Source organism: Bubalus kerabau, chromosome 14 (assembly GCF_029407905.1).
Source record: "Bubalus kerabau isolate K-KA32 ecotype Philippines breed swamp buffalo chromosome 14, PCC_UOA_SB_1v2, whole genome shotgun sequence".
Taxonomy (NCBI): domain Eukaryota; kingdom Metazoa; phylum Chordata; class Mammalia; order Artiodactyla; family Bovidae; genus Bubalus; species Bubalus kerabau.
In genome coordinates, this window is record NC_073637.1 from 53,598,727 (window position 1) to 53,618,131 (window position 19,405).

At 30.8% G+C, this 19,405-nt stretch overlaps 1 protein-coding gene across 3 annotated transcripts in view; it reads left to right on the forward strand.

Annotated features, from left to right (window-relative positions):
• CSMD3 (CUB and Sushi multiple domains 3) overlaps nt 1-19,405 on the forward strand; it is a 1,475,959-nt gene that overhangs the window by 564,797 nt on the left and 891,757 nt on the right. Inside the window, exon 7 of one of the 3 annotated variants that reach the window (XM_055546406.1) lies at nt 7,808-8,119. The exons of the other annotated variants lie outside the window; for them this stretch is intronic. Coding sequence (XP_055402381.1) covers nt 7,808-8,119 — 312 coding nt within the window. The remainder of the gene's footprint in view (nt 1-7,807; nt 8,120-19,405) is intronic. 3 annotated transcript variants of the gene reach the window in all.

Consider the following 19,405-nt stretch of genomic DNA (forward strand, 5'->3'; position numbering starts at 1 on the left):
TTCCCTCTGCTACACAATATCAAATATCTTCATTACAAAATATTTTGGGGAGAGAAAAAGGTGCTGGAGAATAGAAGAAGAGGGAAATGCTACCCTCATTTGAAAAATCACAAATGAAGGAGTGATTTAGGTGTTCTTAGATGCTCCTTCCTTTTTTCATACTATGTAATATAAACTACAATTATATTATGTTTTTACAAGTGTTTATATCTGGATAGGTCAAATTTATTTCTTATATTTATATCTTTGAAATACATTTAATGCCATAAAGTAAAATGTTTATATTTTTGAGAAATACAGAGTAGTACATTTATCCACATTCATTCTTCCTTCATATATTTATGAAACATTCAAGGGGAAGTGAGAGATACACATGTATCAGACATGATTTCCACTCTCAAAATATAATTAATATATATCATTTATTAAAGACAGCAAGGCTCTGGAAGTGAAGAGGTTTCTTATATTACATTTTGGAATACAAGATATGTATAATAGGATCCCTTTTTCCTAACAAGGCCTTTAAATCTTCAATGAGAATTGACAGCTATTTCACAAGATTTAATATGGAAGGAAATTAGACATAGAAGGAAAGTGTGTGTTAAGTTGAATGTATTTGTTTGGGGGAAACCGGGAATGATATATCCTTCTTTTGCTAAAAGATAAGACCTGCTATAGGAAAGAGGTCTCAAAATGCAGGATTCTAGGAAATTGTTTTAGAAAGGTGTAAAGGGGCATTCTACCCCTTTCTCTAACTCTTATAAAATGTGACAAGGAGGCTGTGACTCTTATTTCAACTAGGTCCTCAAGTTTTATTGCCAGTATTGTCACTTTATGGAGGAACATTAGATACACAAAAAAGGCTTCAGTTGTATTTTGTGAATATTTATTCTTGTGAGTGGTGCATGTGTTTGTTAACTCGGAACGTAAAAATTAAAAAAAAAGACACCTTGGACCCACCACTGTACATTGTCAAGACTTCCAAAAATGTATGAAAAAGAGTGACAAGATACTGAAATTCCATTTTGCAACTTCATTTTAATCAACTAGGTGAAGCAAGAAATGGCTCTTTAAGAGAGAAAAGCTTCAAGATCATTGAAACCCTGTACCTAAACAATTTTTCCCTGGCATGAGCTTACTATATTTTTAGTACTAAAAAATTAGATGTCTGTTCTCTGACATTGTATTACAAAATGTGATAACATATTTTATAGACATATACATGCATTTATATACACATACAGTCTACATATGTGTACTATATATATATATTTTTTTGGTTGACCAACAGAGTACTCTATATGATTTTTATAACTTGGTATTTTCTATACTTCATTTAGGTAAAGGTATTTATGCTTGTTTGGCATGTGGGTTTATCAAACTTTAGTTAATCCAGAATACCGAGTTTTAATCTTGTATGTAAACAACTTGATGTTTTGTTGAATATTTGTTTTATAATCACTTATTTACTCTAGTAAATGTGGATTTGGTAAATGAATCACTAAATCTTGATATCATCAGTTTCAGCTTAGATTGAAAATATTTATTCACTTTGAATTTTAAAGCAGAGAAATCACTTGCATCTGATAAACAGTAACACATCCACTTGCAAAAGGTAATATTGGTGTCCCGATTTAGTGCTTAGAAATTTAAATAGAGATACATAATATAAATATATATATCAATATATCAGTGAATTCAGAAAAAATAATGTGTATTAAAGTATCAGGCCTATTTCAAAATTAATATGTACCTAATTTATTTAATTCATGATCATAGAAAATCTGTTATTCAAATTAGTGATAATTTTTTTTTTACTATACTATAATCAACTTCTTTCACATTTTAATATGTCAGAAATCTGAATTTAGGTGACAGCATTTTTGTGTTGTCATGCCATAGTTTAATAGTTCAATAGTTTCTTTCTTAGAGGTGAATCTTATCATTAAGAATATATTATATTTAGTTAATTAGATATCTTAATATCATTATCTTATGTATGTTCAAAGTACATGCAGCATTTTAATTTTAAATCAAAACTTTATAAGACCAATATAGATCTGCCCTTTAAAATTAAGTAATAATCTAAATTTTCAGGATTTGTCTATTTATTTTTGTAGTCAGAGAGACAATTTCATACTAGGTAATGACTGGCCAAGGACTTCCCTGGTGGCTCAGATGGTAAAGAATTTACCTGAAGTGTGGGAAACCTGGGTTTGCTCCCTGAGTTGGGAAGGTCCCCTGGGAGGAGGGCATGGCAACCCGCTCCAGTATTCTTGCCTGGAGAATCGACATGGACAGAGGAGCCTAGCGGGCTACAATCTATGGGGTTGCAGAGTCGGACAGAACTGAGCGACTAAGCACACAATGACTAGTCAAACATAGATTATTTATATTTTTCCTACAATTTAAGGACTACTTTCTATTTCAGTTTATTCATCCCTTCTGTAAGTTGAATTCATAGTACACACATATTCACCAAATTATACTATTAAATACTGAGCTATACATATTTAGGATATTGGCATTTGTAATGTTTAAAATGCAAAATATTTATTTTCCCAACTGCAGTATGCTTCCTGAAATACATATGCTAACATTTATAGAATATTTAAATGATGATTCACATAGAATTGCTGCATTAGTTGTATTTATATTTTATTTTGATGTTATTTTGTATATTTTTCTTTTGCATGTTTTCATGTTAGATGTTTATTGCATTTTTTTCATTATATATCATGATAACACAAAAGTATTCAGTGAGGATTATTTTGTTATTAAAGCTTTTATTCAAATGTTTAATTTGAAATGCTAAACTTAGTGGAATAGAATATATGTTTTATATAAAATAACAAGACATATATATCTAAAAGCCACTTCTATGAATATGCACCTGTGTTTAACATGTACTTGTATAGCTATATGCATTTTGGGATTTCCACTTATATCTCTAGCAACATATTCTTTATGTTTGAGTTACACAGAAATTACAAAGCAATATAGCATAATTTTTTAAAAATATGTAAGGCTAAAATTTTAATCAAAATGAAATTCAAATTCAATTTTTATTTAATACATGTTCTAAATGACACATGTATAAATTGCTTTACATAAATTATGTTTAGTCCTTTGCATAAAGATGTTGAAATAGGAAAGCATTCAAAAACAAATTTTATTATGATACTAAATAAAGTCCAAGTTTAATTTTATAATTTAATTTTGCTGTTATATACATTTGCCAATTTACATGTGTAACATATGTCATTTTCCATTATCATAATTCCAAGATGACATATAGTTATGATTTTAGAAGCATGTTTATATATGTATATCATTTCATTTTATTTTTATATTTGGAAATGTTTTCTTTCAAATATTAATAAAATTATATTTTAGATGTGTTTATGTTATAAACATATAATTTATAAATATACCTCAAGCAGTTTAGTTGACAGGATAATCTGATTGTGATAAACTATATCGGGTATACATGATTTGATTTCCAATGAAGAATGGGTATTTTGGATGTACAGTTTATTCATAAATTTGGGTTGTATGTCTTGTAACATCATTTAACATTGTGCTATTATAGACAACATTTATATAACTGTATAGTATACTTAAAATTTTTTTAAAAGAAACCAAACTATTATATTTTAATATTCAATTAGATATATAATATATTCAATATGGCATTGTTGCTATATATAATCCTAAGCCTTTTTCCTGCATCGACAATTTCCTTATAAAACAGTTAGGTATGCAAGATTATTGAGTGTTTTGAAACTGTTAAATAGTGCATTTTGACAATTTAATAATCTTTGTTTCACACACTGCCAATTTAAAGTGGTACCAATGCACCAGCCCCAAGCATCCAGTATCGTGCATCGAACCTGGACTAGCAACTCGTTTCATACATAATATTTTACATGTTTCAATGCCATTCTCCCAAATCTTCCCACCCTCTCCCTCTCCCACAGAGTCCATAAGACTGTTCTATACATCAGTGTCTCTTTTGCTGTCTCGTACACAGGGTTATTGTTACCATCTTTCTAAATTCCATTTTGATATTTGGCAAAACTAATACAATTATGTAAAGTTTAAAAATAAAATAAAATTGAAGAACAAAAAAAAAATAAATAAAGTGGTACCAAAAATAGTATTCTAAATTGGTCTACATTTTAGATAAATGGTTATAATATATGACATAAGTATACGGTGATGGATGATTTTATTGCCTTATAAGGAAATCATTGTTTTTATGTATATATATATATCAAAAATACATGACTAAATTTAGATGTACTTCTACTTCCTGCCATTATGAGCTATACCACTTTTTACTCTACAGAAATTTGAATATTCTAAACAAATTCATTTCACACTAACATTGTAAGCTATCAAGGTTTGAGAATGTTGACATGAATCTTCAAGTAACTTTTACCTATCCAAATAAATCTTCAGTTTCCACACTTTTTCAAAGTGATGTTTTTGAAAGTTCAAAACAAAGCCATCAAATTTCCCTTTCTTTGGAATAATTCTTCATTTCATTACATTGTTTGAAATATGACATTGCCATGTTAAAATTGTAATCATATTTCATTTGTGAAATTTATCCTCTTTATGATTGTTAGTATTACATTAAAATTATTTTTGAATCCATCTATTCTTTCATTTTTCTTTTGATAAATATTCCTTAAGGATCTACTATGTACCAGGCACTAGCCTAGATACTTGGGTTTCAGCAGTGAATGGAATTTGCCTAAATCTCAGCCTTCAGGGAGCTTGCATTATAGTATGGGGAAGAAAAATTATGAAAACAGAATATTAGTAAAACATAAGAACTAGTTGGTAAAATATATTATTGAAATATGTAGTTAGCTAGATTATGGTTATTAAATTGTTTCTTCAATGCTTTATTCAAATATTACACCCTGTTCTGAATTCAGGTTAAGAGAATAATATTGCTATTAGCCAGTGATAGAACTCCATTACTGAAGATTTTAAGATTGGGATAGCTAGCATATCCTGGGTCTAATTGTTTCTAAAGATGAGTTCTAACTCACAAATTTGGTTAGGAAATGTATTTATTGCCTGGAGTCTTCAAGAATATGGGCATTTTGAAATTGGTCTGTTGATCTTAAAAGATTAGTTTTAGCAGCAGCTTGGACACATTCCTAAGAATTACCCCAGATTCATTTACCCAAATACTAGAGATTATTTGGGCTTCCCTGGTGGCTCAGATGGTAAAGAATCCACCTACAATGCAGGGGACCCAGGTTCAGTCCCTGGTTTGGGAAGATCCCCTGGAGAGTGAAGTGGCTACCCACTCCAGTATTCTTACCTGGAGAATCCTATGGACAGAGAAACTGACAAGCTACAGTCCATGGAGCTGAATAGAGTTGGACACAACTGAGCAACTAAGCTCAGAGATTATTTAGGATTAATGTAATGACCTTCAGTGATGAAACATAATAAATAGCTGTTTAATTTGCTTCTATGTTAAAGGTATAATAGACACACTGAGATTCGAGACAGTACAAGTTCCACAATTTTTCATACTTTTAGATTGCATTTAGCAGCATATGTTTATATTTAAATAGTTTCCTTTTTTAAACTAAACCTGAAAGCCCAGACTTTATGATAAAGTTAGGAAGAGTTCAAAGCATTAGTTTCTTTCATAAAGAAAGGTACAGTTAAATTCCCCAGAGAATACTATGGACCAGGTAATTGTTTTTATAGTAATGAGTACATGGACATCAAAATGTCTGATTTACCATGAGATCAGTTACTAAATATTAGTAATGCAAGTGTAGTTATTAATCATGAGACTAAAGAAAGCCTTCACCGTATATTAGCTTAGTAAACATCACTGGCTAATTTGCATAACCAATATGCATTTACTAGATTCTGATCTTCACAAAATAACTTGAATATTCTATAGCATCTTTTTCTGATTAAGGCTTTAAAATATATTAAAAATCTTTAAAATTACTTGATAATTGTCATACTTCATTTACCACTGGCCACCACAAAGTATAATCATTTAATTCTTTTGAATTTATAAATAAAATTTTTAAAAAGTGGTAAACAATCCACCTGCCAATGCAGGGCACCCAAGAGACAGAATTTTGACCCCTGCGTCTGGAAGATCACCTGGAGTAGGAAATGGCAACTCACTCCAGTATTCTTGCTTTGCAAATTCTATGGACAGAGGAGCCTGGTGGGCTACAGTCTATGAGGTAGCAAAGAATTTGACACAACTGAGCGACTGAGCACACACACATATAACAACACAAGCTGGAAGAATTAGTAATGGACAAGTACTCTTCTGCTTGCTTTTGAACGAGGGACGCCTGTTGTTTGACTTCCTTTTTGACTTGAAAGCAGAAACCTGAATTACTTGTTCTACTAATCACCTGCCTACAGCTAAAGAGGGGTGGGGGAAGAAAGCAGAACATGTTCAAATTACATAATGTGATATAGCTGTTTTGTCTCTTGCAAAATGATTAAAATATTCCTTTGCATTTTGTTTAATATATATATATATATATATATATATATATATATATATATATAGACAGAAGTTTGAAATGCAGTTTGTTGAGAAAGCAAAGTATATGAAGACTTACACCCTTCAATGGCTTTAAACAATAGTCAGAAGTTTTCTAACCAGGAGCTGACTATTGGTTCTAATTAGTAGTTGTTCCTCCAAAATTCAGTTATTTTTTTTTCTTATTAGGCATTTTATCTGTCAAGATCCATTTAAGCATATCTTCAATTAGTTTCATGCTTCTGTTATAAAAATTGCATCTTTTTGTCATTATGTGAGAATTATTCTCTACCAAGTACAATTTTTGAAAAAAGAGTTTAAGTGAAAGGAAAAAGAAAATCCTAATTTGGAGTCTTTAAAACAATTATAAAATTATAGTGAACTTTTACAAGATTAAGAATATGCAGATTTACTGTGACATACTTATGAGATATTTGTAAATTTTAAACCACTTTTTAAAACTATTTTGTGTGAATGAAATTTTCATGCTAATAGTTAATTTTTGGTCATTTCTAAACAAAATAATTTGTGTATTTTAAGTAATTTAAATCTCAAATTTTACTTTAAAAGTCTGAAAAATATTACCGAACTTCCAAAACAACCCACTAAATTCTAAAGTATATATATAGCTCATGACATTGAATATTTTATCATGTTGGCTTTTTTCTGGCAAATGAGGTAAAGATAGATATTTACAAGGAGTAATTATTTTAGACTTTTTTTAATCATTTTGTCTTCAATTTTGTTTTGATTTTTTTTTTATTTTTAAATTCTCCTTTCTTCACTTGTTTGTCTTGAAATTAAAAAAAAATGATATTTTCCCCAGAAATCATGATGAGATATGGCATAGACTATTCAAAGCATTCTTTTGAGAAACGTGTGGTTACATAGTTACCCATTCTGTCAAAACTTGTCACTTACTAGGCATTTGTTGCTAAAAATCATCTGTAAATAAATAATGAATAAGATTTATTCAAGGTCAGATAAAGGGTTTACTGTTTCTCCTTTTTCTCCCTAATGTGTTACAATTAAAATGTGATATGTTTATGTGTAATAACTCTTCATACATTGATTGATATAAACAAAACATCAGATCTGGTTACTTCACATTTTAGTGGCGTGTTTGTGTTTTACCTTTTTATGTTAATTATACTTAAGGTGATAGAAGAGAATATAACTTATGAAATTTATCAGAAAAAAAAAAAACAACATTTAAAAGAAAAAGTTAGCATGTAGTGCTACTGTGTCCCACAGGTTCTTCTACATTGACCCACACTACCTCCACTGGTGAGTTAGAGGAGCATAACAGGACTGCCACTGGTGCTATTGCTGTTGCTAGCACATCTGCAGATGTTACTGTATCCAGTGTTACAGCTGTCACCATCCATAGACTTCCCGAGGAACAGCGAGTGCAAGTAAAGAATCTCAGAAATTCAGGTCTGGACCCCAACACATCCAAGGACGGGCTCTCACCTCATCAAGCAGATACACAAAGTACAAGGAGAAGACCAAGAAATGCTGAACAGATAGAAAGAACTAAAGAGCTTGCAGTTGTTACTCATAGAGGTATTGGATGTTATTTTACTTGTGCCCATTTAGTTACAGCCAAAGCTATGTTTTGGGAATGATTCCAATTAGAGAATGAGCTGAAACAGAGCCAAGATGTAGGAAATGCAAGAAAGAATTCTAAGGAGCTGAAAAATATAGACAGTAAGCCAGAACTTGAATAATTTGAAAACATAAAAGTTAGAATTAAAAAAAAATCAAAATGAAATTCAAATGTTGGAGGGAGGATGGAGTAAATATAGAAAGAAAATAATACACAAATGATGGTAAAAACAAAATAACTATTGTGTATTATATACCAATTATGGTATCTAGATAAAATCAAATTAAAAGAACCATTTTTCTATTAATAAGTGTACATATTTACAAACTGATGATTTAGCCAATGTAGTAATTTTCATATTTGCATGAATTTTTTGTTATACAAATGCCAATTAATTATTGAGAAAATAGATAACTAGATTGGGAATAATGGAAACATTATGTCTGGTGATTATTTTATATAGCTTATTCTACTATTTCTGAATTACCTATTGAACCATATGATTGTACTGAGAACAGATTTCTCATTTTGAAAAGGTAACAGTTATTCCAGGCTTCCCTTGTGGATCAGCTGGTAAAGAATATTCCTGCAATGCGGGAGACCTGTGTTCGATCCCTGGGTTGGGAAGATCCCCTTGAGAAGGGAAAGTTTACATACTCTAGTATTCTGGCCTGGAGAATTCCATGGATTATAGTCCAACGGGTCGCAAAGAGTTGGACACGACTAAACGACTTTCACTTTCCCTTTCAACAGTTATTCCTTGATATTATGACTCCAAGTTTAAGTGTTCCTTAATTTCCTATTTTGATTTTTAGAGATAAAAATATCAGAGTCAAATTATATGTTGATAATTTTCTAGTCAATTAATATAAGTCTACAGTTTACAAAATTTAGGAAGTGTAGCAAGAATTTTTTTTTCTATTTTTTGGTAGCAGCTTCACTGGAAAAAATAGTGCAGTATGAAACACTAAAGAGATTTTATATTGATGTGTTCATCAGTGGAAATATTAACGAAATGAACATATTTCAAGTACAAATATTTACTCCAGCTCTGTTTCCAACTCAAAGTTATATATTCTCCAAAATGGCAATGATTTTTGTAGTATGGTTATGCATAGTTTGCATGATATATAGGTAATGGAAAATCATTCAGATGCTTAGTACAGACTAAGGAAAAAATAATTAAGACATATTTGCATAAATTGATTTAAAATCATACAGCTCAGAAATTCATTTTCCATCAAAATTCATACTGAAAGTAGTTACCTTGATTCTCTTTACTAAGAAGCATTCTAAAATGAATTCTTAGCTTGTGGTAATCTCCTTTAAAGGATTAAATTGATATCACCTTAGTTCTCTATTCACTCTCCTACCATGACAACTTCCACTCATATGAATATAGGGATCATTATCAGATTTACAATTGTTTAATCAAGTAGATAGATTTTTTTATTACAGGGAAGTAAAAATGTATAAATATTGAAATATTGATTAAGAAAAAAGCCCTTCAGTTTAGTGTTTTCACTCTCTTTGGAAATTTGCATGCACTAACATAGACAGATTTCCCTGTATTCATTCTGTTGTCCATTGAAGAAAGGCAGGTAATTTTTGGACATGAGTTTATTGTTTATTAACTTATAATACATATGTTCCAGGTAAAGTTTGCCATCAAGTGATTTGAGAAACCCTGGTGCTATATATATATTAAATATTTTGTAGAACTTGAACAAATAATTCAGATTGAAAAGAGAATAGTTATCAATTACTAAAGTGATTTGAAAGTTAATCTAAAATTTTGAAGTGCATTCAGCCAAATTTCAATTAAGCATCAAGATTACACCCTTGATTAATTTCAGTGCTCAAATTTTCTCAATTGTTATAATAATCTTCCAATGCTGTGTTAGCATTCATAGCATTTAGACCTGTTTCACTCGTATTCTTTCTAGAATAGTGTTTATGAATATAGACATATCACTGAATATGATATTCAGTGATGCCATCTTGGAAATAAATATTTTTAATTATTGATATTTAAATTATGTGTGCAGAAAACATTTTGAATGTTATGTTCATTTTTAGTGACTTAAATTATTATACTTGCATCAAATCTTTATACAAACCTCAATATATAGTTGTATTTTCAGACATAAAGCAGTCCTCAAAGACTTGACTCTTAAGCTGGACCAAATCTCTAAATAGGAATTTGCTGACATGAAAACAATATTCTTTTAAGCAAAAAATTTTAGTTTACCCAACATGCTTGACATACCAACTGACATCTGTTCTGTGCAAAATAAGGATAAATAATACATGCCCCTTCTTTTGAGAGACTGAGAGAGAGTAGAGGACATGGAGAAATCCCTCCTGGTGGGACAAGGAAGATTTTGTAAAGCTCATGGCTGAGCGGAGTACTAAAGGAGATATAGGATATATGTGGGCAGTGAGTCCTTTAATTGATGTTTTAGATGAGTCAATAAAGATAATGCAAAACTAACTTGATTAATTTTTCTAGATATTTTAAAGAAAAAAAATGTCATGTTCTTCTATTCCATTCTCCACAATGTAATCAGAATTAACTTTTAAAAATGAAAACCTGATCACATTCCTTCATTGCTTTAAAGCTTCCACTGGTTTCCCAGTGACTTTCCCAGTGACTTTGGGAATAAAACCAAACTTGATGATAACCCAAGAGATCCTCTTATGTTTTATTGTCTACATCTCCAAATTCATCTCATGCAACTCTGATAATCACTGTTTTTTGCCAAACAGATTTACTTTTAGCTTGTCGAACATACCATATTCTTTTTTGCCTCAGGCTAGTCCCATAAGCTATTCCTTCTTCCTTTCAACCAAGTCATTCTAATTCCTTTTCCAAGATTTAGCTGAAATTGTCAATTCCTTGAAATTTAGACTTTCCTGTTGTAACTCACCATTTTAAATTCTGTAGGTAGGGAGAGGATGAGTCTTGTTCATGGTTCATTCCCAGTGCTTAGAACAGCTTCTGACTCATAGACATATTTAGATAATATTTAGTAAACTAATGAATAAATATTTGCAATTTCACTAGCCAGAATATTCATCCAGCTTACTTAAAGGCTAAAAATTATATTTTTCAATATAATCAAATGTTCATGTTGTTCAATTTAAAAATACCTATTTTGTTATAGTTATAATAACCAATGTTTTTAATCCCTTTGAAAACCAAAAGTATTCTTACAAACTTAAAATGAAATACTGCTTTTTTATTATATTACTACTAAAATTCACAGAGTAAAACTAGATATAAATGCCTTGCTTATGGCCTTTTTACATTTATAAAATCAAAGAAAATTTATTGATAAACACAAAATAATAAAGTCAGTAAACTATATACAAATAAATATTAATGTAATATTATGAATATTATTTTGCTGAGATTAATTATCATCTAAAGCATATATACAATAGAGATTGTGATAGCATAGGTTTTTTGATGCCTACAAGTGCATACAAAGCTTGCACTGTGATCGTGTCCAATTTTCATTTTTTTTTCTATTCACACTGCAGTTAAACTTTCGTGTCTATGATGTCTTTTGGTCATTGCTACTTCCTAATTTGTCTATTCTTAATAACTTGAGGCAATTAAAGTACTTAGTATTATCACTATGAAAACAAAGAAAACATAAACACTGAAATTGCACTTAGTATGTGGCACTTGGTATTTGTTAAGTGTATAGACTCAAAAGTCTACATATTAATTTATGAAAAATTAAGTTACTGTAATGAATTTATTATAAAAGCTGCACAATTAGTGAATAATTTGAAAAAAAACTTGGAATATTTATCAAAGGTTTTTCAATCTCTGTAGGGTCTGCCCCAAATAATTTTTCCTATAGTACTATAATTAAGCATCAGTAATTCAATTTAAGGTATGTTCTTAAAAAAATTTTTTTTTTCAGTTTCTACTTGTTCTCAGTGAAAGAAAACCCCTTCTGATTTTTTCCATTTGAAAAGAGTCTTAGACATGAAATAAAATATAAAGAAGGCAAAGAGAAAAATATTGATGAAGAATGTTGGTTTAAATCTTCTTTAAATAGTATGTTAACACCACAGTTTATTAGTGCCCAATAGTTTTCAAAATGAACATTTGATTTTATTCATTGGATTTTAGTCTACTTTTCTCACCTACTGTGCGTGAGAGTCTTTTCGGGTGATGAGAGTCTTTTCACATGAAATATTAGGGCTGAATTTCCCTATCAGTAAAATAGTATTGTAGTATTATATTAAGGTTATAGTGAGGACTAAACACAGTATTAGGTGGAAATGCCAAAAAACCTCAAGTATTTTCTCCCAGTGTAAAGACAAAACCAAATTGCCCACCATTATTGGTTAGTTTTGAGGTCAGAGAGCTAGGCTGAGTCTGTACTCTATCCCTTATTATGTGTATGATTTTGAACAATAACTTCAACTTTAGAACCTGTAATTTCTTGGTAGCTGAGAGTAGCTACCTGTAGGTATTTCATAATTATGTGAAAGAATTTAGTACAGTTGTTGGCTTATGTTCAGTGGATAGTAATTGTGTTTATTTTTACTATTATTCATCAAATATATTTAACTCTTGCTATCTATGTGACATTGCTCTGGATAGTAGAGGTTATAAAAATGTGCAATTCAGGCTGTACTATGGAATAGTCTATATAACTTATTTTATAAAGGGAAGCTTATTATGAGAAAAATTGCCAGAGCAGTCGTTTTTTTTTTTTTTTTTTTTAATGTTACTTAAGTAAAGGAGAGGGATCAGTTGCCTCTAAATGTAAAAGTCAAGAAAGGCTGCACAGAAATAAGGTGTTTGTACAAATTCTTGAGAGATGAACAGAAGTTTTCAACTAGTAAATTGTGTTTATATTACTAAGATATATAAAAATTGCTGTAAGTGGATAATGTGCTGAATAGAAATATGATGACTGTATATCAAAATAAATAAAGGAAATATTCAAGCTTCCTTAAAAGGATTATTTGCAGTTATATAAATAAACCTAAAAACAATTGATCTTTTTAGTTTATAGATTATCCAGATGTTTAAAATTAGATACCATAGAATCTAGTGATATTTTATATTCTATCAGAATAGTTTGTTGCTTTAAGTATAATAATTTTTTGAAATTATTTATTAATTTTTATATAACATACGTTTTCTAACAATCTCTAAATACCATAATTTATTATTATATCTCTAAGAGATTTTAATTCATTGTTGACTTAGTAATAAATATGTAGTATGATTAAAACATTATGTAAAGGGTCCTTAATTTCTAGGATTTTATATTTTAAAATAGATGGAATCTTTTAGATTATTTACTACAACACCATTACTTCTTATAGGAAATTGTCATCTGAAAAAGGCCATGTGAAAACCCAATCTTCATACTGATAAACTAGTATTCATTCATCCTTCTATTTACTCATGGTTCATAAAGGCTTAATACATGAAGACCCTTTTATTAGGTGATATTAAGGTTAAAGTAATATAGATGACAACCATATTTGGGTTTTCTTCCTCAAGAGTTCAATATTTATATTATTGAAAATAGTAATTTAATGTATTTTACTCTAGATAAGTTTTTAAACCATTGTTTTTCTTACATAATACAGTAGAATGAGATTTCTTTTTTTCCCCAGTATGTAGACAATTCCTGTCTGCTGTTAATAAGCAACCTTGGTAGTTGGTACTTTCATGTAAAAGTGTCAATATATTCTTCTAAAAAGTTACCATATACATATATAATAATTATAAACACTCTTTCATTGTTTTCCTTAGAAATTTAGATGCCTGTATCATCTTGTGTAGTCAAATATGTGTCATTAGCATTTACTGCCATTGATGGTACTTATTTTGATGTAGTGTAGCAAATGCTTCCAGTATATTTAATAGCTAATGGTCTTATTCATAGAATTGAGCAGGGTTTTAACTTAGTTTATAAGGTAAGGAGGGCTTCCCTGGTGGCTCAGATGGAAAAGAATCCACTTGCACTGCAGGAGACAAGGGTTTGATCCCTGAGTTGGGAAGATGCCGTGGAGGAGGGCACGGCAACCCACTCCAGTATTCTTGCCAGGAGAATCCCCATGGACAGAAGAGCCTGGCAGGCTACAATCCATGGGGTTGCAAAGAATCCGACATGAATGAGTGACTAAACACAGCACATAATGTAACATGAAATTATATTTGACTGAAATTTAATATGATGTATAACCGCTCCCTAAGGGCAGCATAAAAGAAAATCTATTTTAATTACCGGCTTGTAAGTAGAATTTTTAATTGTTTTCAACTTTAAGGTAAGAATAGTTAATTCAGCATACATTATTAACTTTAGGTCAGCAATTTTAATCCAAACAAAAGCAGGAATTCAAAAAAATATATATCATAAGCAATATTTTTTTCAAGTAACATCATCTGAGTTTCACATTGCTCAATAAAAAGAGGAAAACAACATACTATCAGTTATACAATCTACATTGAATTTCCAGTTTATTTCAAAAGTCACATACTATGATATGTAACCATTTTGTTTAAAACAGTGGACTGTAATATGGCAAAAACTCTATTGTGTAGAAATAACAGTTCTTGGGTGCCTAGTAGGTGCCTTTCACTAATAGGTTATTTGGCCACATGTAAAATACAGTATAAGTCTTTTCAATAGTTTGAAAGCACCTGTTTTCAAACTATATATTAATATCTTTATAGAGTATAGATTTATAAATTGAAAACATTCTTTTTTTATTAATCTTCATACACTGCATCACCATGAGAAAATTCATTTATGGATGGTTACTTAGATTTTTGTGGATACTGATATATGTTTATCAAGTATCAGGGTTTATTACACATATTATCTCAATGCTTAAGCATATAAGCTTAAGTTCATAAAATTTAAAATATAGTCTCTATTTTCAAAGGAAAAGTATAGAGATAAAATAATAGTAAAAAATTATTGGTCAATTCTAAGAGAAATAATTTCTACAGAATGAGAACGTTAGGATGAGTTATAGGTGCCTTTTAAAATTATAATATGTTATATGTAGGAGAGATCAAACCTATTCTGCTGTAGGTTGTAGAACTTAGTGTATGAAACCACAGGAAGATACAAAATATAGAGAAAACTATTCTAACACTGAGTTCTATTCAAATATAGATTGTGTGCTTCAGAAAGCAGCAAATTCCTAAGTCACTGATAAGATATATAAGCATAGCTTGATGGACAAATTGGGTATTTGGAAAGTATTTAAGCATTAAAGTATTGAAATGATATGACCACCACTATCCCGTCTAATTCAAGTGTCTATCCAGAGATCTCATACATTAATTGATAGATTTATCATCATCTTCTATTTTCTCTTGAGGTTTGAACTGGCCTGGACTTATCTTTATGGTTATCTCATTGTAGAGAGAGATAAATTAAAGCAAGCATTGAAGTGGCCAACACTACCATCAAGATAGTTGGACTGGCACTCTCCTTATCCCAGTTAATGGAACTCAGCCATATAAACATTTTTCACCAGGACAACTGCCAAATATATGCCTTAAGTTCCAGAACCTCTTCATTTGAGAACCTAACTTTTAGGTAGTTAATGTCCAACATTAACTTTAACATTAATTTCCAACAGGTTATTTATCAAGACTTTCTTTCATTTGTCCGTTCCTTTGTTCCTTCCTTCCCTTCCCTTCCTTTTCCCTCTCCCCTCCCATCCCCTCCCTTTCATTTCTCTCCCCTTCACTCTCCGCCTCCTTTCTTCCTTTCCTTTCTTTTCTCACTTTCTTTTTTCTTTCCTTTTCCTTTTCTTTCTTTCAGTGCTATTTCTTCACTTCCTTCTTCCTTCCTTCTATACATTCATCCTTACTTCTCTTCCTTATTGCTTTCTTTGTTTCTTGCTTCAACAAAAATTCACTGACTATTTGCATGTCATATTTTATTCTAGTCCTTTGTTTATACAACATTGAACAAAACCTGGTTTGTTGAGTTTATATTTAAATGAGGAGAAAAAGACAAGGAAATAAGCAAATAACTACCTAATGGCAGAGAAAACAACTAGATAGAAAGAGCTTGAGTTTGCTTGCAAAAAAGAAAGCCTGATGTTCCTAGCTGCTGCTGCTAAGTCTCTTCAGTCATGTCCGACTCTGTGCGACCCCATAGACGGCAGCCCACCAGGATCCCCCATCCCTGGGATTCTCCGAGCAAGAACACTGGAGTGGGTTGCCATTTCCTTCTCCAATGCATGAAAGGAAAAGTGAAAGTGAAGTCGCTCAGTTGTGTCTGACTCCTAGCGACCCCATGGACTGCAGCCTACCAGGCTCCTCTGTCCACGGGATTTTCCAGGCGAGAGTACTAGAGTGGGTTGCCATTGCCTTCTCCTGATGTGCCTGGAATTCAGTGGAAAAAAAGGAAAGTGGAAATCAGTTGAGAAACTGGCAGAAATTAGACTTTATAGGCTTTGAGGCCTAGGTAAAGAGATTTATTTTAATCTAAATGAGAGAGGAAGAAATTGGTGGACTTTATATTATCTAATATAACTTTTTATAAGACATCATTTTAGCAGGAAGATCCCTGGGTGTGGGCATAGCAATCCACTCCAGTATTCTTACCTAGAGAGTCCCTGTGGACAGAGGAGCCTGGTGGGCTACAGTCCATGGGGTCACAAAGGTTTGGACATGACTGAGTGACTAAGCATGCACACACATAAGAAATTTTAAGTAAGCAGGAGCAGGCAGACAAACTAGTACAGTATACAGATGTGCAATTAATGATTAATACATATTTTGGAGTCTAAGTCTTAGACTATGGTTCTTAAACTTCAGTGTGTACACAGATCATCTTGCATTCTTACTCAAATGCAGATTGTGATTTCATGGGCTTTTGATGGGATCAGAGATTCTGCATTTCTAACAAGATTGCAGATTCTACTGATATACTGATTAGCAAAATTTTACATGAGGATTATAATTATGGAGAGACACCAGTACATACCCAGCAGTACATGATAACTGGCCACTCTCCATGAAATCTTGTTCTCCACTAGAATATTTACAATGTTAATAAACCATCTCAGATAATATGGTAAAAGTTATTTCTATAAAAATGACTATACTGGTGGGACATTAACTAGTGGAACGGATATTTTATAGCAGATGGATTTTCCAGATGAACCTTAATGACAATAATTAATTCTGTCAACTCTTAGGAAAGACTGAGAAGATTACCTTACTTATGATTTTACTGGAAAAAAAATTGATGAATAATTGATGAAAGCATTCACAAGCCTAATTTTAACTCATTTATTGCTTTTTTTTACCCTAAATCCATATCTTAAAATTATTTTTAAATGCATTATCAACTAACAGAAAAAAAAACAAGGTTTTACTTTTACTTAACATGTTTCAAATCTTTGAAAGTATGATAGGTGGAAGCAAAAGATAGTGAAAATCAGGATACAGAAATTTATTGCCAAATCAAAAATTTTCATGATTGAATAAATATGCATCATCTTCTATTTTATATAAATGATGAATTTGCACTTGCCTGCTCAAATTCCCATGTCCTTCTTTATGAGTTTATTTGATGTATTAATGTTCATGAATGTTTATCATAAATAATAACAAGATACAACATTTATGACATTTAAAAATTGGTTAAGTATGATTTTTAAGGTACTTTCATTTAATAAATTAACTATTAGTCTTTTGTGTAAGAACTTTGGCACTGTTAGAGTAAATATATATTTAACACATAGGTAACTGATAACATTTAGGTGGGTATACTATATATAAATGTTGACTGTTGCATTCTTTATCAATATCTTATCCTTTTATGTTGTTTTTTGCATTGTTCTCTTGACTATTTTCCTAATCATTTTATTTTGTTGAAAATTGTGTTAATGTTGATACTTGTAGCAATTAAAATCCATGTCCCAAAATGTACCAATTTATGATTTAAATACATAATTATTTATTGAATATCATCTTCATATTTCATTTCCATATTTCATCACATTTGTGAAATTATGAAAACTGTCATTCATAACAGTAAATATACTTTTATATTTTGCTGAATAAGTTGTATTTAGGGAGAAAGAAGAGAAAAAATAAAATGTTAGAAATTGCTTGGTAATAGATTTTACATTCTTAAAAGGTACTAGATAGAAATACTCCAAAATTACTGAGGACCTTTATGACAATATTAAGCATGAAAATTTGTTTTTTTCTCATATGATGTATCTGCAAATAATCATTTTAACAGTTTTATTCAATGCTACTCCTCAAGCCATGCTTTTGAGTTATTCCTATGCAGAGATTTTAAGAACTTCCGATAACCCCAGTGTTTTCCTTTAAGCCTAAGGAAGCCTACATCTTTTCACATTAACTGCAACTGTCATCTTGTAACAAGGATCTTATTTCATAACTGGTATTGTTTTTTTTAGATTTTCAGCCCCATTTTTATGCTCACAAGTAATTATTATCAGAGGTTTTGATACCTTATTGTTTATATTAACATATTATCTCATTTTTTATAGAATGAGCAAACAAGGGAAATAATACTAATATGTATAGCATAAAAGAAAGAGAGTCTTAACTTTAAAGAACAAAGATGGCAATGATTTTATGTGTAACTGGCTTCCCCAAATGGTTATCAGAGCTAATTATTTTGCCTGTGAATGAGATGGTCACAATGAGTGTGGGGTTGTGGTTTTTAAATCTTTTTCCTTGTTAAAGTATTTTGAAGGGGCTAGACATTCTATTTGTGCTCAAAGCTGGTGCCAAAGTGGACTCTGCCTTTTGGAGTATGAAAGTATGGTCCTATGTTAGACATTTTTATCTTGTTCTGAGTTATTTTGGGGCATTTTCACCCACTTTTGCAGCAAGCTGCTTCCCTCCATATAGTTTTCTAGAGCATATGGCTACCCTGCTGTGCACAGTGTGAAATCACACAATTAAGCTTCACAATTTTAGGAAGAGAAGAACCTTTATATATGGCAGAACAGCATGGTGTTAGGTTTGGGGTGCATTGCATAGTGTATTTTTTTCCTCCTATCTAATCATTTGTATTCTAAATCATAGATTGTTGCTTTTTAGTGTTGATGCTTGATTTTTCTTTTTTTAAATTGTCTTCAAATGGCATTTCTTCATAATACCAAATGCAATTAAAGTGTGAGAGATTTCTAGATTGATTTTGTCCAGACAAATTAGAAAATTTTCATTTAGTTGGCTTACATTC